The sequence below is a fragment of the Mobula birostris genome, chromosome 3, assembly GCF_030028105.1.
Source record: "Mobula birostris isolate sMobBir1 chromosome 3, sMobBir1.hap1, whole genome shotgun sequence".
Lineage (NCBI taxonomy): Eukaryota > Metazoa > Chordata > Chondrichthyes > Myliobatiformes > Myliobatidae > Mobula > Mobula birostris.
In genome coordinates this window covers 71232353-71255288 of record NC_092372.1, presented here as the reverse complement: position 1 = coordinate 71255288, position 22936 = coordinate 71232353, and the positions used below count along the sequence as shown (strand labels likewise).

Below are 22936 nucleotides of genomic sequence, written 5' to 3'. Positions count from 1 at the left end.
AAGGCACTTAACCACACATTGCTCTGCGACGACACCGGTGCCAAGTTGTATGGGTCCTAATACCCTTCCCTTGGACAACATTGGTGGGGTGGAGAGGGAAGACTTGCAGCATGAGCAATTGCTGGTCTTCCATACAACATTGCCCAGGCCTGCGCCCTGGAAACCCTCCAACGTGCAAATCCATGGTCTCATGAGACTAACAGATGCCTATTCATAATTTTATGTGGTGTACAATCTGTTACTTCTTGCCAACCAATAATTATGTATGGGCAGTATTTACACTGGATTAACTCAAATTGAGGTTTCCTTAATCAGAACATCACAACGTTCCTGTTTGGTTGAACCCCAAATCATACTGAATCTTGCCATTAACCCAATTTAGTGAACAAGTTTCAGCTATTGAAATGCTTGAGCAAATGAATGATAAATAGAGTTTCTCTTTTAAACAGGCACATTGGGAAATATTAACAAAGAAATTGTTTCATGGTCATAAAGTTTGGAGGAATCAAAGATGAAAGAAATGTAAAAGAAAGCAAAAAAATTAGTGTTTATAATTTTATTCAGATTAAATATTGAAGTCTAAATTATTTTAAAAGAATAATTTCATGTAATTCATTTTATGTACCTTCAACCATGTGAAATAAAGACCAATATAATGAGACAGATCAAATAGGCTCTTATCATTGATGGTGGCTCCCATTTGATTGCCATTTGATTGATTTTCTCCAGGTACAGTAGGAGACTGAATTAAGATGCAACCCACAAGATGAAAATGAAATCAATTAAGTCAGCAAAGCTCATCTCATTTTATATATTATGTATTTCCTGTTACCAAATGGCACTTAGTACTACTGATCTAATACAAAGCTAAGTACTCTTATTTCTGTTTCCCAACCACCTTCCTATTTTAATCAATATACAGTACTACGCAAGTGCCATAGGCACCTAAGCCAAATATGTGTGCCTAAGACATTTTCACAGCACTGTAGTACCTCAAGATGATGATAATTTGTACTTTATAGAGAGGTGAAATCTAATAATGGGCTGAGAATATGAGAAAGATGGAATATTTTCACATTGAAGTAGCATTGAATAAGAGAAGTCCATTTTGCTTGCATCTGTGTCTTTCAACATATGTAAGGTGACAAAGAACTTTGCTACCTGCAACCAAAATCGGAGGCAGGACGTTATAAGATTTAGATGAAAGGCATGAGTGCCCTATTCCCAATCCTATTGTACAATAATATAAATTTAACAACTGAAATCAGTGTGCAGATGAAACAGCAGACCTGAGTCAATTGCTGAACACTGTATGATACAAATTTGGAGGAGATACAATATTACAAAGCTAATGGAAATCATAATATTTGCATTTAAAGAAAGCTGTTTAGTGATTTTAAGAAATTAAATTTTAAGTAGGTATTTAACATTCCTTATGCAAAGGAGACAGCAGAAAAGCAAACATAGGAATTTCCATTTTACCCAGTAAGGACTCAAGAGTTTTAACAAGGTAAGGCTGAGTTCTTTGGCATCTATGAGGAAATAGAAGAAATGTTTGAAGGGGTCATGTAATCATTATAGTTTAATCTAAATTTTGAAACGTGTTGTAAAGTCTAGGAAGTTAAAGCCGGAACACAAGGATAATATAAAACATTCTTTCTGCAGAAGTGCAGTTACAGAAAGCCAGATACACATGATTTCACAAGATGATATTAAAGCATCAAGCCTGACTAACTTGACAGATCTAAAACTTCCAAATTATCCCACACTCTGGACAGTTCCTGCCACCTTTCAGATGTCTAAACTACACTGAATCAGAAAACAGCATAGAAGTAGACAAGAAACAAGAAGCTAAATTCCAAGAGTCAAAGCACCTGCTGCTGATTTCACAGGTTGTTGGGATTTTGATCCATTAGGTCATGTTGTTCTCTTGGCTGCAAATGGTTATATTCTGAAATGTAAAAATAAACGGTACAATCAGAAATCAGATCCTCTGTGCTGATTGTGTCATTGGGAGAATACTGTATATGGACAAGCACCAAACAGCTTACTGCCATAACAAAATATGACTGAGGAGTGTCCTAACTAATGCAGCACGTTTGAGTGCAAAGTATTAAGATGGCACATTATTGTCATGTACATGTTAATCAAGTAGAATAATATGGCTCTTTGGGGATAATAAAGGCATCCATTAGTCTTGCGAGACCATGGGTCTGTGCCTGGAAAGTCTTCACTCTCCAGGGCGCAGGCCTGGGCAAGGTTGTATGGAAGACTGGCAGTTGTCCATGCTGCAAGTCTCCCCCCACCACGACACCGATGTTGTCCAAGGGAAGGTGTTACGTAACCGGCATACAATGAATATCAATTGACTCCGGTTATATAAAAACAACCAAACATTTATTAAACACGGATAAACAAAAAAAAAACGAAAACCTTAACCGGAAGTTAACGACTATGCGGCCGTTCAACAAATCGTCACTCGGTACTGGTTCTTAAAGTGATAAAATGCGAAAACAGTTCTTAAAGTGGTAAAGTCAAATACAGTTCTTAAACTGGTGAATTTGAAAGTCCAACAGATTTATACATTCAATTGGGAGAGACTTCTCTGGAGAAAGATTTCTTCATAGACGCGACTTTCCTACTGGTTCTGTCCAAAAGGATTCATGATGAAGGAAATAAACGGCTTAAAAACAACTAACCTTTCTTCTGGTGAGCAAATCCTGCATGAACTACCTTGCTCTTTTGGCAGAAGTTATCTTCGATGCGGGTCGCTACTTCTTCCATGAAGACTCAATAAGGTCAATCCTTTGTTAAACTGCTGAATGATACCGACTTCCTTCAGATCCTGTACTTCGATAAAGTCTTCACTCTCCAATACTACTAAAAAGGTACATCAACAAACCTGGCAGAAATTGCCAGTCCAGCACTATTGTACCTTACAATAGAATGTAACACTCCGTTTTAAAAATGAAACTGCGTCATAAAACAACTATGCAACCGAATGGAGACACTGACTAACGTTCTAGCTGGAAAAACTAACTGCATCACTAGAGGTCTTCCCTTTTATACCCGTGGTGAACATGTCATCACGTGACCTCACACCGGTGGGAAAATTACATCAGCTGACTGCCAAAAGACCATTACATCATTCTCACAAGGAAGTCACAAGATCTCCTTGAGGTATGTAACAAAGGGCATTAGGACCCATACAGCTTGGCACCAGTGTCGTCGCAGAGCACTGTGTGATTAAGTGCCTTGCTCAAGGACACAACACGCTGCCTCGGCTGCTAGTTCAGATTGCTAGTCGAATGCCTTAACCACTTGGCCATGTGCCCACGTGGGGATAGAGATTTTGCTTCATAACTATGAGCACAATTATTAAATATCAAAAATATCAAGGTATACCTCTTATCAAATGAGATGAGAGAAGGTTTGCCTTATGCCCTGAGAAAGGTGAGAAGTAAGCGAAACAAAGAGTGTCGGGAATATTTACAGCATTGCAAAAAACCACTAGCAGGCCCTTCAATTTGGTGTCTCGATGACTAAACCATGGTCAAGAAACTATGTTAATTTTGCCTGTTCATTTGAGGGAAAAAATTGTTATAAATGTATGAGATAAACACTCAAAATCAATAGAGGCAGTTTCCACAGATGCTTCTGTATCTGCAGCAAGGATTTTGAAGTTGAGGATAACTATTGCTACACACGTACTTCCAGATTACTTGTGACTACGAAAACAGCTTCAATATTTGTGATTTTGCTGAATTCCTCAAGGAAGGATCCCCCCCATCCAGAGCTAGATGGCTTGGTGCAATTCAGGTTGTGAAAGAGAGAGAGACAGAGACAGAGAGAGAGAGAGAATGAATAAAAATTGAAGTCAAAACAAAAACTGCATAGCTTTGGGATGATACTATGTTCGTCGACATATAGGTTAAATATCTGTTGAGTCCCTGCAGCCCAAATATGTCAGAATTCATTTGAATTTGCTGAAGCCGAAGCAAATAAAGAAACATGATCTTAGAGCTCATGATTGTCATTTTTAAGTCGATAATGGCCAAAACCAGAACTTTCTTCATCTGCTACTGAAATTGAAGTAATGAAATAGAGCACAGTGACTGGTGATATTCCAACCTGAAATTAGTGTCACTGTTGATGAGCAGGGGGGCTAAATTTGTAAAAATGGAAATGTAAAATAGTATTGTTGTAATGTTGTATGTTTTAGCTGTATTCTATGAGTTTTCAGATTGGTGAGGAGAAACATTAGTTGGGTTTCAAGTGTTATTGTGGTCCGCTATCAACCTGGGCTGCTTCATTCAGCCATATCAAGCATTTGGTCTCATGTTACTTAAACTCTCCTTCCTGCTCCCAATCTGACCTGTCCTCAGTCTACTTCAGTGGTATGGAGAGGCCAAAAGCAAAGTGGAAGGACAATATTTCATAATCCACTTGGGTAGTTTAGAGCCCAGTGATACGAACATTGAATTTTCTAATTTCAGTTAACAAATACTTCAAGAATTCTCCTCCCATACACACTTCTCCCTTTGTTCATCTATCAATTCCCCTCTTCCGTTTCTATCTATCACCTATTGATCTCTTTCCTGGTCTTCTGTCATACTCCTAATGTATCGGCAATCTTTCATAGTCCTCATGTAGATTCCTAACCCAAAACATTGACTTTCGCCTTTTGCCTCCACAGATGCAATCTGACGCACTGAATTCTTTCAGCATTCTGTTTTTTGTTGTCGTTCAGTTGTTCAACTTGCTCTTCTGGTTAGATGCTGAAAAAAAAAGACATCACACACAGCGGAATAATTTGTTTACAATGTTGAAAGGTGCAGCTATTCTAATGTAATGCATATTTCTCATGTTCTTCTTCCTCTTTAGTACCACTATAGTTCAAAATATCTATCACATGATCATCTCTATTCAAATTGACGTTTAGCTGCCTGTCTGTCATCTCCAGGAAGAAACCGACCACCGCTCTTATCACTGACTGTAACTAGTAGTTTGCCTTTCTTAAAGTTCAACTTGAAAGGTGAATTGAAAAATATATGATTAAGCCAAATGGCATGGATGTTGTAGGGGAAAACTCAGCAAAACTCTCAGATTTTACCAACATTACTATCTGTAACTAATAACAATTTCTGCACATGCAGAGGTAGAAACTGAAATCTTGAAGTTGTGAGCAACTAAACATTGGGCTACAGAGAGGGCATGAAGACATGGATTCCATATGGGACCAGAGTGTTGCAATGGTTTCTCCCTGCTAATAATGGAGAATTCATCACAAGTTCCTTAGCCAGCTTGGAGAAGTTACAGGGGTTAATTCCCCATTGATTTTTACGGAGAAAATTGTCTGAAGTGTTTTAAAGTATTTGTTTATAATCATCAGAACCTGCTACCAGTGGCAGACCACACACACCAAAGTTGCTGGTGAACGCAGCAGGGCCAGGCAGCATCTCTAGGAAGAGGTACAGTCGGCGTTTCAGGCCGAGACCCTTCGTCAGGACTAACTGAAGGAAGAGTTAGTAAGAGATTTAAAAGTGGGAGGGGAAGGGGGAGATCCAAAATGATAGGAGAAGACAGGAGGGGGAGGGATGGAGCCAAGAGCTGGACAGGTGATTGGCAAAGGGGATATGAGAGGATCATGGGACAGGAGGTCCGGGGAGAAAGACAAGGCGGGGGGGAATCCCAGAGGATGGACAAGGGGTATAGTCAGAGGGACAGAGGGAGATAAAGGCGAGTGAGAGAAAGAATGTGTGCATAAAAATAAATAACAGCTGGGGTACAAGGGGGAGGTGGGGCATTAGCGGTTAGGGAAGTTAATGTTCGTGCCATCAGGTTGGAGGCTATCCAGACGGAATATAAGGTGTTGTTCCTCCAACCTGAGTGTGGCTTCATCTTTACAGTAGAGGAGGCCGTGGATAGACATGTCAGAATGGGAATGGGAATGGGATGTGGAATTAAAATGTGTGGCCACTAGGAGATCCTGCTTTCTCTGGCGGACAGAGCGTAGGTGTTCAGCAAAGCGGTCTCCCAGTCTGCGTCGGGTCTCGCCAATATATAGAAGACCACATCGGGAGCACCGGACGCAGTATATCACCCCAGCCGACTCACAGGTGAAGTGTCGCCTCACCTGGAAGGACTGTCTGGGGCCCTGAATGGTGGTAAGGGAGGAAGTGTAAGGGCATGTGTAGCACTTGTTCTGCTTACAAGGATAAGTGTCAGGAGGGAGATCAGTGGGGAGGGATGGGGGGGACGAATGGATAAGGGAGTTGCGTAGGGAGAGGGGGGGAGAGAAAGATGTGCTTAGTGATAGGATCCCACTGGAGGTGGCGGAAGTTACGGAGAATAATATGTTGGACCCGGAGGCTGGTGGGGTGGTAGGTGAGGACCAGGGGAACCCTATTCCTAGTGGGGTGGCGGGAGGATGGAGTGAGAGCAGATGTGCGTGAAATGGGGGAGATGCGTTTGAGAGCAGAGTTGATGGTGGAGGAAGGGAAGCCCCTTTCTTTGAAAAAGGAGGACATCGCCCTCATCCTGGAATGAAAAGCACCTGATTTACTGCTGATAAGTGCATCATCTTTGGACTTACCTTTTCATTGTCAGTCAAAATGGACATGTGATCCAAATAAACCACTGCAAAGCTTGGCTTGGTGGAAAACCTTGGAGTTACATGATGACATCTTGTGAATTGGAGCCAGGGTGTGTTTGGGTTCTCTAGAACAAGCCATGAACACAAAACGCTGAACAAACTTTAACAACTAGCAAAACAATGTCCCCAGACTTTCATCAATGTCAAAAATGTCAAGGTAATTGAATATCTCTGGAAAATTCATAAACATTCAAAGCTTTCAAACCACACAAAAAATTTAAATTTCAAAAATAAATAAAAATGTTAAAATATAATCACTTACAATCACGTGATGAACAGGATCAGAACAAATATAAACAATATATCAAAATATAAATTTCCTATACTTGCCCTTTCCCCTCAGTTGTTCTGCCCCATTCAAATGAATGCATTCGTTGTCTTCATGTGCCACAAGCTCAAAAGTCAGATTCCTAGTGTCACAGCTAAGGAATTGCAGGAAATTTGCACACCAGTGATGGACCCTTTGAAGATTCCAACTTCAGAGGTGGTCAGTGAATTACAGAGATTCTTCAAATTGGGAAAGCCCAACTGACGGACAGTCCATACATAGAAATAAGTGTTTGGGTGACCGAAGGGATGGATGGGAATGAATTTGGGGATGCATTTGCCAGATGCTGTGGGGCTGCTCTCTATCAGGGGCAACATACTATCCGGGAATCTCGTTCTTGTCCATAGAACCTCCTGTCAATTCCCCTAACTTATGAATCTCCTATCACCACAGCATCCCCCCTCCTTCCTTCCCTTCTGAGTCTCAGATGCAGGTTCAGTGCAAGAGACCAGACCACTGTGACTCTCCTCTGTTAGGTCATCCCCCCTGACAGTATCCAAAGTGATATACCTGTTGTTGAGGGGGACGGCCACAGGGGTACAATGCACAGGTTCCTTAACCCCTTTCCTCCTCCTGACTGTTAACCAGTTTCCTATGTCCTGCACCTTGCGTGTAACTACCTCTTTATATGTCATATTTATCTATCACCCCCTGAATGATCTGGAGTCCATCCTGTTCCAACTCCAACTCCTTAATGTGGTGGAGAGTTTATTGGCTGTTTGTATCATGGACTGGTATGGAAACACAAATACCCTTGAATGGAAAATCCTACAAAAATAAGTGGATACAGCCCATTCCATCACCAGTAAAGCCCTCCCCACCATTGAGCACATTTACACAGAGCGTTGTCGCAGGAAAGCAGCATCAATCATCAGGGACCCCAGCCACCCATGCCATGCTCTTTTCTTGCTACTGCTGTCAGGAAGAAGATACAGGGGCCTTTGGTCCCACACCACCAGGTTCAGGAACAGTTATTACCCCTCAACCATCAGGCTTTTGGACCAGAGAGGATAACTTCACTTAGCCCATCACTAAACTGTTCCCACATCCTATCCTATCGACTCACTTTTAAAGACTCTTTATCTCATGTTCCCGATATTTATGCTTATTTATTAACTATATTTTTTCTTTTTGTATTTGCACAGTTTGCTGACCTTTGCACATTGGTTGTTGTCCGTCCTATTTTGGGGGGGGAGCAGTCATTTGTTTCTTGGATTTATTGTGTATGTCTGCAAGAAAACAAATCTCAGGATTGTAAATGGTGGCATATAAGTACTTCGATAATAAATTTACTTTGAACTTTTGAACTTTGACTCTCAGATTTCTGATACGTTACTGGCATCTTCCATTGTGAAGACTGACACAAAGCTTAGTCCCACTGCCATTTCCCTGTTCCATATCATGATTTTTCCAGCATCAATTTCAAGTAGTTCAATGTACACTCTTGCTTCTATAAGTAAAAAAAAACTTGCAATCTTCTTTTATAGTATTGGCTAGTTTACCCTCCTATTTCATGCACTGTTGGCTTTCAAAAAATTCATGATCCTCTAGCTTCCCACACATGCCTTCACTTTTACTTGTATCCTTTCCCTGACTTGTTAGCTATGGTTGCCTCAGCCTACCCTTAGTGTACTACTTCTTCCTTGGGACAAGCACAACATTTTCTGCAATGAACCGGATTTGGTCAGGGACCTCGAGGTAAGGGAGCCATTAGGAGGTAGTGACCATAATATGATAAGTTTTAATCTACAATTTGAGAGGGAAAAGGGAAACTCAGAAGTGTCAGTATCACAGTTGAACAAAGGGAACTATGGTGCTATGAGGGAGGAGCTGGCCAAAGTTCAAAAGAACAATACCCTAGCAGGGATGACAGTGGAACAGCAATGGCAAGTGTTTCTGGGAATAACGTGGAAGGTGCAGGATCAGTTCATTCCAAAGAGGAAGAAAGATCCTAAGGGAAGTAAAGAGAGGCCGTGGCTGACAAGGGAAGTAATGGACAGTATAAATTAAAAGAGAAGTATAACATAGCAAAGACGAGTGGGAAGCCGGAGGACTGGGAGACTTTTAAAGAGCAACAGAAGGTAACTAAAAAGGCAATACGTGGAGAAAAAATGAGGTATGAAGGTAAACTAGCCAAGAATATAAAGGAGGATAGTAAAAGCTTCTTTAGGTATGTGAAAAGGAAAAAAATAGTTAAGACCAAAATTGGGCCCTTGAAGACAGAAGCGGGTGAATTTATTATGGGAAACAAGGAAATGGCAGACGAGTTGAACAGGTGCTTTTGATCTGTCTTCACTAGGGAAGACACAAACAATCTCCCAGATGTAATAGTAGCCAAAAGACCTAGGGTAATGGATGAATTGTTAAGGAAATTTATATTAGGCAGGAAATGGTATTCGATAGGCTGTTGGGTCTGAAGGCTGATAAGTCCCTGGGACCAGATGGTCTGCATCCCAGGGTACTTAGAGAGGTGGCTTTAGAAATCGTGGACGCATTGGTAATCATTTTCCAATGTTCTACAGATTCGGGATCAGTTCCTGCAGATTGGAGGGTGGCTAATGTTGTCTCTCTCTTCAAGAAGGGAGGAAGAGAGAAAACAGGGAATTATAGACCAGTTAGCCTGACGTCGGTGGTGGGAAAGATGCTGGAGTCAATTATAAAAGATGAATTTATGACACATCTGGGTAGTAGTAACAGGATTGGTCCAAGTCAGCATGGATTTACGAAGGGGAAATCGTGCTTGACTAATCTTCTGGAATTTTTTGAGGATGAAAATGGACAAGGGAGAGCCAGTGGATGTAGTGTACATAGACTTTCAGAAAGCCTTTGATAAAGTCCCACATAGGATATTAGTGGGCAAAATTAGGGCACATGGTATTGGGGGCAGAGTACTGACATGGATTGAAAATTGGCTGGCTGACAGAAAACAAAGAGTAGCGATTAGGCCGATTAGGATTCCTGGGATGGCAGGACTTTCATATGATGAAAGACTGGATTGACTAGGCTTATACTTGCTGGAATTTAGAAGATTGAGGGGAGATCTTATTGAAATGTATAAAATTCTAAAGGGATTGGACAGGCTAGATGCAGGAAGATTGTTCCCGATGTTGGTGAAGTCCAGAACGAGGGGTCACAGTTTGAGGATAAAGGGGAAGCCTTTTAGGACTGAGATGAGGAAAAACTTCTTCACACAGAGAGTGGTGAATCTGTGGAATTCTCTGCCACAAGAAATAGTTGAGGCCAGTTCATTGGCTATATTTAAGAAGGAGTGAGATATAGCCCTTATGGCTAAAGGGATCAGGGGGTTTGGAGAGAAGACAGGTACAGGGTTCTGAGTTGGATGATCAGCCATGATCATACTGAATGGCGGTGCAGGCTCGAAGGGCCGAATGACCTACTCCTGCACCTATTTTCTATGTTTCTATGATTAACGGGACCCTTTCGGAATGGCAGGCGGTGACCAGTGGGGTACTGCAGGGTTCAGTGCTCAGACCGCAGCTGTTTACAATATATATTAATGATTTAGATGAGGGAATTAAAAGTAACATTAGCAAATTTGCTGATGACACAAAGCTGGGAGGCAGTGTGAAATGTGAGGAGGATGCTATGAGAATGCAGGGTGACTTGGACAGGCTGGATGAGTGGGCAGATGCAGTTTAATGTGGATAAATGTGAGGTTATCCACTTTGGTGGTAAGAACGGGAAGGCAGATTATTATCTAAATGGAGTCAAGTTAGGAAAAGGGGAAGCACAACGAAATCTAGGTGTTCTTGTACATCAGTCACTGAAAGCAAGCACGCAGGTACAGGAGGCACTGAAAAAAGCTAATGGCATGCTGGCCTTCATAACAAGGGGAATTGAGTATAAGAGCAAAGAGGTCCATCTGCAGCTGTACAGGGCCCTGGTGAAACCACACCTGGAGTACTGTGTGCAGTTTTGGTCTCCAAATTTGAGGAAGGATATTCTTGCTATTGACGGAGTGCAGCGTAGGTTCACAAGGTTAATTCTCGGGAATGCGGGACTGTCATATGTTGAAAGATTGGAGCGACTGGGCTTGTAAACTCTGGAATTTAGAAGGCTGAGAGGGGATCTTATTGAAACATATAAGATTATTAAGGGATTGGACACGCTGCAGGCAGGAAGCATGTTCCTGCTGATGGGTGAGTCCAGAACCAGAGGCCACAGTTTAAGAATTAGGGGTAGGCCATTTAGAACAGAGTTGAGGAAAAACTTTTTCACCCAGAGAGTGGTGGATATATGGAATGCTCTGCCCCAGAAGGCTGTGGAGGCCAAGTCTCTGGATGCTTTCAAAAAAGAGATAGATAGAGCTCTTAAAGATAGTGGAATCATGGTTATGGGGATAAGGCAGGAACTGGATACTGATAGTGGATGATCAGCCATGATCACAGTGAATGGCGGTGCTGGCTCGAAGGGCCGAATGGCCTACTCCTGCACCTATTGTCTGTTGTCTATTTTTGTACAAGACATCTAAAGATTGTAAGTGCTTTTCACTTACTGTAGCAATAATGCACGTAAGTACCACCTGCTGGATATTAGCATACAGTAATATACCTGCTCTGTCTGAAAATGATCTCCCTCTTTCACATAAGTTAAAACAAAAAACGGAGTTGAATGTAATTATGCTATGTTGAAAGTATGTTGTTTAATTCACTTGTATCTGAATTATGTGTACTGGTTAGTGGGATAAAAATTTTTGCTTTATTAACTGATCATAATCTATTTATAAAGTCCATGTGTTTTTATAACTCGATTTTCAAATTTAAATTTTAATAAAAGCACAAAGCTGCTTGCAATGTGTTGTTTGTCCAGTTGCAAGCTTCTCCCTAGAGATGGCAAAAAGGCATCTAAATAGAATCCTGGCAGAAGGCACAAAATGGGGACAAGGAGTTCAGGAAATTTGAAAATACGGGTGTTTTGCTGCCAATTTCTTTCAGGCTTCATCACAGCTTTCCAGAGTGGCACAATGGTGCGGCAGTGGTCACACCGCTAGAGAGCCTCAGACTCGATCCTAGTCTCCTGTGCTTCTATGTAGAGTTTGCACAATCTTCCTATCATGGTGTGCGTTTCCCCCAGGTTTCCAAATTACAAAGTTGTGCTAGTGTTCAGCTTATTGACTTGTTTAAATGATCCTAACTGTAGGTAGGTGCTAGGATGAGCCAAGGGGTGGAGGTGGGGGGTGGGAGGCACATGAGAGAACAGGTTGCAGGGAATTAGATGGGGAGTAAAGGGAGGCTGAAGAGCAGTATCTCTACCTGGATTACTACCAGAACCATGTGTGAATCAGGGCAGAAATAGGATGATACTGCAGATAAGTGAGTGGTGCAGCGGGCAGTGTTTGACATTTCTGGATCATTGCGATCTCTTCTGTGAAATGTATGACCTGTACAAAAAGGACGGGTTAAGGCTGATTTATACTTCTGTGTTAACTCGATGCCGTAACCTACGCAAATGACCAACGCACGTTGTGAGCATTTATATTTGTGCGTTGGTGTGTCTGCGTCGCTCTGCAATTCGCGCACGTCACGCATGCGCGCACACCTGCCCGTGCAAGGCTTCGTGGTCATGGTAGTCTTTCACGGGGTAAATAAGAAGCGAGTGTCTTTTTTCGGAAAAGCGAAATGTGTCCCCATAATTTCGGAGGTTTGTAAAGCTTTATGGAAAGCATTGCAGCCAGAGTTCCTTCCCTGCCCTTCAGTTGCCCAATGGGAAGCTATTGCAGCGTAGGAAGAAAAACGATGCTACCAAGTGGACCAATCACAGTTGTTGCGGTCTGCGTTGCCGCGACGTGTAGTTACATTTTGGGAGAGGTGCACGTCAGGCTACGGTGTAGGGATCTGCGTAGGGTTCGCGGCTACGCCGTACCTACGGCGTCGAGTTGACACAGAAGTATAAATCAGCCTTTACACCTGAATCTGAGGAGGGGAGGCAATATCCTTTTGGACAGGTTTGCTAGAGCTGTTGGGGAGAGTTTAAACTAAGATGGCTGGGGGATGGGAAACGGAGTGATAGGGCTGAGGGTGCAGCAGTTGGTATACAAGTCGATGCAGTGTGTAGTGCAGTGTGTAGTGAGATTGCGAGGGAGGACAGGCAGATAATAGGGCAAAATGGCAGTCAGTGGGATGAGGTGAAGTGTAACGGGGGGTGGCAAAATCATAACGGGTGATGAATTCAGGGCTGAAGGTGTCATATTTGAATGCACGCAGTAAATGGAATAAGGTAAATGATCTCGTAGCTCAGCTAGAGATTGGCAGGTATGATGTGGGCATCACTGAGTTGTGCCTGAAAGAAAATTATAGTTAGGAGCTGAGCATCCAAGGATACACCTTGTATTGGAAGGCAGGTAGGGAAAGGCTCTGTTGGTAAAGAAATAAATCAAATCATTAGAAAGAGGTGACATAGGTTTGGAAGATGTAGAATCCTGGTGAGTTAAGAAATTGCAAGGGTTAAAAGAACCTGACTGGAATTACATACAGGTCCCCAAACAGTAGCCAGGATATGGGATAAGAATTTCAATGGGAAATATAAAAGGCATGCAATAAGGGCAGTGTTACAATATCCATGGGATATTTCAATATGCAGGTACATTGGGAAAATCAGGTTAGTTCTGAGGCATGAGAGAGGAACTGGCCAAATTTGATTGGAAGGGGACACTAGCAGGGATGATGGCAGAACAGCAATGGAAGCAATCTGGACGTCGCAGGATAGATACATCCCAAAGATGAAATATTCTGAAGGAAGGATGAGGCAACCATGGCTGACAAGGGAAATCAAAGTCAGATTAAAAGCAAAAGAGAGGGCATATAACAGAGCAAAAATTGGTGGGAAGTTAGAGGATTGGAAAAGTTTTAGATTCTAGATTATGGAATGAGTACTGGAAAGTTGCAAATGTCACTCCACTCTTCAAGAAGGGAGGGAGGCAGAAGACAGGAACTTATAGGTCAGTTAACCTGACTTCAGTGGTTGAGATGACATTGGAGTTCATTGTTAAGGATAAGGTTTCTGGATACCTGGAGGCACATGATAAAGTAGGTCAAAGACAGCATGATTTCCTTAAGGAGACATCTTGCCTGACAAGTCAGTTGGGATTCATTGAGGAAATAAGAGGCGGAAGTTAGACTGCACCCAATCAGCATGCAGGAGCACGACAAGAAGATACGTTTTCACTTAGCTTCATAGCAGTTTTTCGGAGTTGGACTGCACACAATCAGCATGTGGAAGAACTACAAGAAGATATGTTTTCACTTAGGTTCATGGCTGAAGATTAAAAAGGCAGCACTTCACAACAGTTTTTTTTGGAGTTTGACTGTACCCAATCAGTGAATGGGGTTCATTAGAACAGGTGAGTAAAAATAAGGCTGGGGCAAACGGTGTGGCCATTGTGTTAGTGGGCCAGTGTTGGAGCAGTTTGGCTCTTCAGGCTTCAGTGAGGTCAGGCTTGGGTGAGGTAAGTATCTGGTAAGATTGTTCTTTATCTGCTTTATTCTTCATTCCTCATCTGTTAGGGCACAGTTAGTGCAGTGACAGTGGCTTCAGGGACAGTGTTTTTTGTTGTGTGTGCGAGATGTGGAAATTCTGGGAAACCTCCAGCCTCCCAGATAACCACATCTGCACCAGGTGTACCAAGCTGCAGCTCCTTAGAGAACATATTAAGGAACTGGAGCTACAGCTCAATGACCTTCGGCTCATCCAGGAGTGTGAGGAAGTGATAGATAGTACCTTCAGAGATGTAGTCACCGCTACCCTGGCAGAGAAGGAAGGGAAATGAGCAGCCAATGCAGAGTACCCCTGTGGTTGTTCACCTCAATAACAACTATACCACTTTGGGTGTTATTGTGGGGGGGGGGGGGGAACGGGAATGACCTATCAGGAGGATCCGCAGCATCCGGATCTCTGGCACTGTGGGTCACAAGGAGAACAAGGATGAAGAGGACTGCAGTGGTGATAGGAGATTCTATAGTCAGAAGAATAGAGACAAGATTCTGTGGGTGCCATAGAGACGACCGGGTGGTATGTTGCCTCTCAGGTGCCAGAGTCAGGGATCGGATCAAGTCAATGGCATTCTAAAGGGGGAGGGGTGCAGCCAGGAGCCTTGGTACACATTGCCATCAATGACAGAGGTTGGAAAGGTGAGGAGGTCCTGGAGAGAAATTTTAAGAAGCGAGGTAGAAAGCTGAAAAACAGGACCTCCAGGGCGGTAGTCTCTGGATTGCTGCCTATGCCACGTGCCAATGAGGGTAGAAATAAGATGATTTGGCAGATGAATGCATGGCTGAGGAAGTGGTGTAGGGGGCAGGGTTTTAGAGTTATGGACCATTGGGATCTCTTCTGGGGAAGGTGTGACCTGTACAAGAGGGACACATTACACCTGAGCCTGAGAAGGACCAATATCCTTGTGGGCAGATTTGCTAGAGCTGTTCAGAAGGGTTGAAACTGATTTGGCCGGGGGATAGTGGTGAGGTTGGGGTAATTGACTTACAAACAGAGGCATCATGTAATGAGACTGACAGCAAGGAGATACTGATGATATGGCAAAATTGCAATGCAAAAGACGGACAAAATCAAAAGGGGTTAATACAAGACTGAGGGTGTTATATTTGAACGTATGCAAAATAAAGAATAAAGTAGATGAACTTGCAGCAGCTACAGATTGGCATGAATGACATTGTGGGCATCACTTAATTGTAGCTAAGTGGACATTATAGCTGGGAGCTTAACATCCAAGGATGTATATTGTATCGAAAGGACAGGCAGGTAGGCAGAGGGGGTGGCATGGCTTTTTTGGTAAAAAAAATGAAATCAAATCATTAGAAAGAGTTGGCATAGGATCAGAAGATGTAGAAACTTTGTGGATATAGCTGAGGAATAGTAAGGTTAAAAAGACCCTGGTGGGAGTTATATACAGACCTCCAACAGTAGCAAACGTGGTCCACAAATTACAACAGACAATAGAAAATGAATGTCAAAAGGGCAATGTTACAATAATCATGGGGGATTTCAATATGCAGATAGATTGGGAAAATCAGGTTGGTGCTGGATCCCAAGGGGGTAATTTCTAGAATATCTCAGAGATGGCTTTTTAGAGCAGCTCGTGGTTGAGCCCACTAGGGGATCAGATATTCCTGATTAGGTGGTGTGCAATGAACCAGAATTGATTATTGAGCTTAAGGTAAAAGAAACCTTCTGAGACAGCGATCATAATATGATAGAATTCACCCTGCAATTTGAGAAGGAGATGCAAAAGTCAGGAGTATCAGTATTACAGTGGAGTGAAGGGAGTTACAGAGGCCTGAGAGAGAAGCTGGCCATAATTGATTGGTAGAGAACACTCGCAGGGATGACATCAGAGCAGCAAAGGCTGAAATTTCTGGGAGTAATTCATAAAGCACAGGATATATACATCCCAAAGCAGTATTCTTAAGGCAGGATGGCACAAACGTGGCTGACAAGAGCAGTCAAAGCCAACATAAAACACAAAGAGAGGGCATATAATAAAGCAAAAATTAGTGGGAAGTTAAAGGATTGTGAGACTTTTGAAAACCAACGAAAGGCAACTAAAACAGTCATAAAGAAGGAAAAGATGGAATACAAAGGCAAGCTGGCCAATAATATTAAAGAAGATATCAAAAGTTTCTTCAGATATAGAGGCGAGAATAGATATCAGACCACTGGAAAATGATGTGGGAGAGGTAGTAATGGGGGACAAGGAAATGGTGGACGAACTGAATAAGTATTTTGAATCAGTCTTCACCATGGAAAACAATAGCAATATGCTGGAAGTTTGTGAGTTTCAGTGGGCAGAAGTGTGTGAAGTTGCCATTACTAGGGAGAAGGTTGTGAAAGGTCTGAAGGTAGATAAATCATCTGGACTAGATGGTATACACCACAGTTTTCTCAAAGAGGTGGCTGAAGAGATTGTGGAGGCATTAGTAATGATCTTTCAAGAAACGATTGACGCTGGAATGGTTCCAGAGGACTGGAAAATTGCAAATGTCACTCCACTCTTCAAAAAGGGAGATGCAGAATAAAGGAAATTACAGACCAGTTAGTCTGACCTCAGTGGTTAGCAAGATGTTGGAGCCACATGATAAGGATGTGGTTTCAGGGTACTTAGAGGCACATGATAAAATAGGCTAAAGTCAGCTTGGATTCCTTAAGGGAAAATCTTGCCTGACAAATCTGTTGGAATTTGTTGAAGAAATAACAAGGAGAGTAGACAAAGGAGAATAGGTTGATGTTGTTTACTTGGATTTTCAAAAGACTTTTGACAAGGTGTCACACATGAGGCTGCTTAACAAGAGCCCATGGTATTTGGGGAAAGATACTGGCATGGATAGAGCATAGGCTGATTGGCTGGAGGCAAAGAGTGGGAATAAAGGGAGCCTTTCTTGGTTTGCTGCCAGTGACTTGTGGTGTCCCACAGAGGTCGGTGTTGGGACAGCTTCTTTTTATGTTATGTCAATGATTTGGATGGCAGAACTGATGGTTTTGTGGCCAAGTTTGCGGACAATAAGAAGATAAGTGGAGGGAGTGATAGTTTTGAGGAAGCAGCAAGGCTACAGAATGACTTAGATGGATCAAGACAAAGAGCAAAGAAGTGGCAGAGGGAAAACAGTGCCAGGAAATGTATAGTCATGCACCTTGGAAGAAGAAATAAAAGCATAGACTGTTTTCTAAATGGAGAGAAAACTCAAAAATCTGAGGTACAAAGGGACTTGGGAGTCCTCGTGTAGGATTCCCTGAAGGTTAATTTGCAGGTTGACTCAGTGGTGCGGAAGGCAAATGCGATGTTGACATTCATTTCGAGAGGACTAGAATATAAAAGCAAGGATGTACGTTGAGGCTTTATGAAGCACTCGTGAGGCATCACTTGGAGTATTATGAACAGTTTTGGGCCATTTATCTAAGAAAGGACGCACTGACATTGGAGAGGGTTCAAAGGAGGCTCATGAAAATGATTCCGGATTTAAAAAGCTTGTCATATGAGGGGCATTTGATGGCCCTGGGCCCCTACTCACTGAAATCAGAAGAATGAATGGTGATCTCATTGAGACCTATCAACCATTGAAAGGCTGCAATAGAGTGGATATGGAGAGGATGTTTCCTATTGTGGGGGAGTGTAAGACCAGAGGACACAGCCTCACAATAGAGTGGCGTTCTTACAGAATGGAGATAAGGAATTTCTTTAGCCAGAGAGTGTGGAATTTGTGGTATTTGTTGCCACAGGCAGCTGTGGAGGCCACCGGGCATATTTAAACCAGAGATCAATAAATTCTTGATTAGTCAGGGCATAAAGGGATATGGGGAAAGGGCAGGAGATTGGGGCTGAGAGGGAAAAGGATCAGCCATGATTAAATAGTGGGTCAGATTCGAAGGACCAAATGGCCTAGTTCTGCTCCTATATCTAATGGTCTTAGATAAACGAGAGTCAGAAATGTTGTTTACTTGCATTTTCAGAAGGCCTTTGACAAGGTGCCACACATTAGGCTACTTAAAAGATAAAAGCCCATGATGTTACTGAAAAGATGCTAGCATGGATAGAATATGGACTGACTGGCGGAAGGCAAAGAGTTGAAATAAAGGGGGCCTAGTCTGGTTGGCTGTTGGTGACTAGTGGTGATCTGCAGGGGTCGGTATTGGAACAGCTTCTTTTCATGTTATATGTCAATGATTTGGATGAAGGAATTGATAGCTTTGTGGTCAAGTTGGCAGACGATATGAAGTTAAGTGGAGGGGCAGCCAGCGTTGAGGAAGCAGGGAGTCTGTAGAATGACTTGGTCATATTTGGAGAATAGGCAAAGAAGTGCCAGATGGAATATAGTGCAGTGAAGTGTACAGTGATGTACTTTGGTAGAAGGAATAAAGGCATAGACTATTTTCTAAATGGGGAGAAAATTAAAAAATCAGAGGTGTAAAGCAACCTTGTGCAGGATTCCCTAAAGGTTAACTTGCAGGTTGAGTTGGTGGTAAGGAAAGCAAATGCACTGTTAGCATTCACTTCAAAAGGACTAAACGTAAGAGCAAGGAGGTGATGCTGAGACTTTAGAAGGCATTGGTCAGACTGCACTTGGTATTGTAAACAGCCTTATCTAAGACAAGGTGTGCTGACCTTGGAGAGGGTCCAGAGGAAGTTCACGAGAATGATTCCAGGAATGAAAGGGTTGACGTTTGAGGAGCATTTCATGGCTTGTGGCATGTACTCACTGGGGTTTTGAAGAGTGAGAGGTATTTCATTGAAATGTATCGAATATTAAATATTCTAGAAAGAGTGGATGTGGAAAGGAGGTTTCCAATAGCGGATGAGTCTAGGACTAGATGGCACAGGCTCAGAATCGAGGGATGTCCATTTAGAATAAAGATCGGATCATAAGAACATAAGACACAGGAGCAGAATTATGTCATTCCACCCACTGAGTCTGCTCCACCATTCCATCATGGCTGATCCTGAATCCCTGCCTTCTCACCATATCCTTTGATACCCTGAACGATCAGGAAACCATCAACTTTCACCTTAAATATACCCACAGACTTGGCTTCATCGCAGTCACAGCATTCACAGCATTCCACAAATTCACTACTCTCTGTCTATAAAAAAAAATTCTCCTTATCTCTGTTCTAAAAGTCACCCCTCAGTTTTGAGGCTGTGCCCTCTAGTTCTGGATACCCCCCCCATAGGAAATATCCTCTCCACTTCCACCCTATCTAGTTCTTTCAACATTCAGTAGGTTTCAATGAGATCCCCCTGCATTCTTCTAAATTTGAGTGAGTATAGGCCCAAAGATGAGAAGGAATTTCTTTAGCCCGAGTGTGGTGAATCTGTGGAATTCAATGCCACGGACAGCTGTGGAGGCCAAGTCATTGAGTATAGTTGAAGCACAGGTTGATAGGTTCTTGGTTTGTCAGGTCATCAAAGGAAACTGGGGTTGAGAGGGATAATAAATCAGCATGATGGAATGGCAGAGTAGACTCGATGGGCTGATTGGCTCCTATGTTTTATAATCTTCGATGGAAGAATATGATTGCTTTGAGAGGAAACAGCTCTCATCAGGAAATCTGAAAATATGAGAAAGGTGTGGGAACAATTACTGAATGTAATACTTCAATGACCTTATCTTCCACTCCTGTGCATTCCAACTTTTGAGAAAAGTCCAGTATTATTATTTGTTACAAACATTCGTAACATTTTATGAACAACATATTGTGCACATATTGTTGTTCATTGGACATTCATCAAACAGAATTTGATAGCAAGTCATATAAGGAAGTGCTGTATGAGACAAGGGAACGAACAAAGTTTAAAGGAGTGTTACAAATGAATAAAGCAAGGCAGAATGCTGGGAAGTTTAGGGATGGAACTGAGCAGCTAACTATATGCCCACCAATTAAAATCAAAGCTCAAGAAGCCAGATTATATGAGCATTCATATCTCACAAAATTTTACTGTCAACATAAGTTTAAAGAAGGACAAAGTCAAAGTCAGGTTCATTATCATACATGGCTGTTGAATACTTTCTCAAGACACTTCCACATACCAGACAGGCACAATTTTGTCTCACAATTTTCCATTTTGTGTTACACAACTTAGCATACACCTTTCAATCAACTTTCTTTCCTTACAGTGACCCTGACTGGCAGAAGGTTAAGACATTAACAGTAGATTTTTGTTAGTTATAAAGTTTGATTAGATATGGAAAGTAGCCAGAGTGCAAAGTACTCGTGAAGTCCAAACACAGGTGGAGCATAATAAATTATTCAACCATAACCTCTTGAAGTGTTTTGGAAATAAGCCATTTTAATTACTTGTGTTTAGCAGTTTACTTCAGGTCAAGTATTATACAAAGGTTATCAATAATCCAATTCAATCTCTGACAGTAGCTAAAGACAGAAAAAGGAATTCACTGACAAGAGAATTGCGTATATAACAAAGGCAATGATCCTGACTGATTTTACTCAATATTTGATTAGCAGAAGTATTGAGTGTTGGACATCAAGTCTGACAATCTAGTATGAGAACAGGGAGGTTGACAGAGAGTCGTTAAGGAATGCTGTGACACCAGAACTACAAGGGGAACCTAACACAGTCTTTCAGATAACATTTCTGAAAGACAGCATGCTGATGAGAAATATGAAGGGCCACTTCAGTATTGATCACAAGACATGCAGCATATCTCCTTTTACGTTTGCTCTCCCCAACATTAAGGAATCCTAACTATCCACTGTCCTTCCAGATGAAGCAGTGATTCATTTTCACTTCTTCTCACATAACCTACTTCACTTGATGCTCACAACACACTTGAAAAATCAAACTTCGTATACATTATTACTTGTAGAGCACCTTATTTAGTGACAAGGTCAGCTTCTGAGCTTCGGGTTAATTCTCCATTCTGTTTCCACTCTGATTTATCTGCCTGTGACCCCCTGTACTGTTATAAATAGGCCCAATGTAAAAGAGGAACAACACTTCATCTTCGACCCGGGCCCACTGTTGTCTTCTGGGTACAAGTACGTAATTTATCAACTTTAGCAAACTAGCTTTCTGTCTGTATTGGAACTGATCAACAACCAGAAATATTGACGCCACTTTTCTCTCCGCCAAATTGGCGTGGCTTGCTAGACTTCACACTTCTCACCTTTCACGTTCTTTCATTTGTGTTTACTCGCACTCATCCCACAAATTTACCCTTGTTCGTGCTTTTTTTTCACTTGCTAATAATTCATCGAAAGTGGCTTGGGATGCTGATTGGTTAGAATGAGAGTTCCGTGTTGATTGGTCCGTGTATAAGCCTGTTGCTGAGTAGCCCAATAAGGATGTGATGATTGGTCATCCATCGAAGAGTTGGGTGATGATTGGTCATCGATGGAGGAACGTGTTGACTGGCTATCGATCGAGGAGTTAGGTTCTGATTGGCCATCGAAAAGGAACTTGGCTATGATTGGCCAGAGTGTAACTGGTCCAGTACGGTGCATGACAGTGAGTAGTGCGGGAATGGCTTCGCAAGATGAACTTGACCGGGCGGTCGCGCAGTGGCTGAAGTGGGACAAGGTGAGGAGGAAGGATAGAATCGGAGAGGGGAGGCTGGCTGGAGGGCAGGGACTAGATGCCTGTAGTTACATGTCAGCAAGCTTCTGTCCTGCCTTCACGTCTTGACAGCCCTGGGGAGCGGAGGGTTGACGCTTTTACCTCCCGGCTACCTACTGCCAAGATCTTTGCTCCTCTGAAAGTGTTTCCGACCAGTAACTCTTTCCTGTCAAACTGTTCCACCACACACTTGTTCTTTAGTCACACCTGCCGTCTGCTTGCTGGTTCTAGCAATTCATCTCTTATCGCCCTGAAGTATAATGCTTTTTAATTAACAATAGAAGGCGTTGATTTTTAAGACTCCTCCCCCCAAATATTTGGATAAATGGTGAAAACTATTCTCACTTCCAGAAAGCGTCGATTTAGTGATCCGAGCTTTCTTCCGTGTTTGCCCAGCACTTTCTATCTTTCTCTTTTGAATCTGATAACAGATGGTCAATCACTTCATCCTGAATTGAAGCCGTGAGGTTTTGCACCACTTGCAGGAACTCTGATAGATAAAGTGATCCATGTGATTTTTGTAGTGATTGGGAATTTAGAAGTACTGGAGGTTTTCAGTTTGACTCAAGGGTTCGGTAGAGACCTGAAATGAAACTAATTGAGTTTATTGAGAACGTATAATAGTTCTGTTAATATATGTCTTTATTCTTTAAAAATGTTCAGATTTTATAGGAGTTGTTGTCCAATGTGACTGTTACTAGTGTTTTTGGTTTATGTATTGTATAACATTTGATCTCAGAAAGAGGTTATTCTGGTTAAAATTTCACAAGCAGAGGGCTGTTATTGAGAAGAATGAATATGAATGCAGGAAGAGTGTCGGCCACGAATTATTCCACAGTACTCCTACACTAGTTAT

The 22936-nt window shown here is 42.2% G+C and overlaps 1 protein-coding gene and 1 long non-coding RNA gene across 2 annotated transcripts in view; one reads left to right on the top strand and one right to left on the bottom strand.

The window, feature by feature from the left end:
* Positions 1-170: 170 nt before the first annotated feature.
* Positions 171-21735, bottom strand: LOC140194619 (uncharacterized). The gene is made up of 4 exons (XR_011885251.1): positions 21632-21735; positions 8138-8212; positions 6596-6720; positions 171-4778 (listed from the first exon to the last, which is right to left on the bottom strand). It is a non-coding gene; the product is annotated as an uncharacterized lncRNA (long non-coding RNA).
* Positions 21736-21938: 203 nt separating this feature from the next.
* pgm2 (phosphoglucomutase 2) overlaps positions 21939-22936 on the top strand; it is a 63792-nt gene continuing 62794 nt past the window's right edge. Inside the window, exon 1 of the mRNA XM_072252902.1 lies at positions 21939-22044. Coding sequence (XP_072109003.1) covers positions 21967-22044 — 78 coding nt within the window. The 5' untranslated portion in view covers positions 21939-21966. The remainder of the gene's footprint in view (positions 22045-22936) is intronic.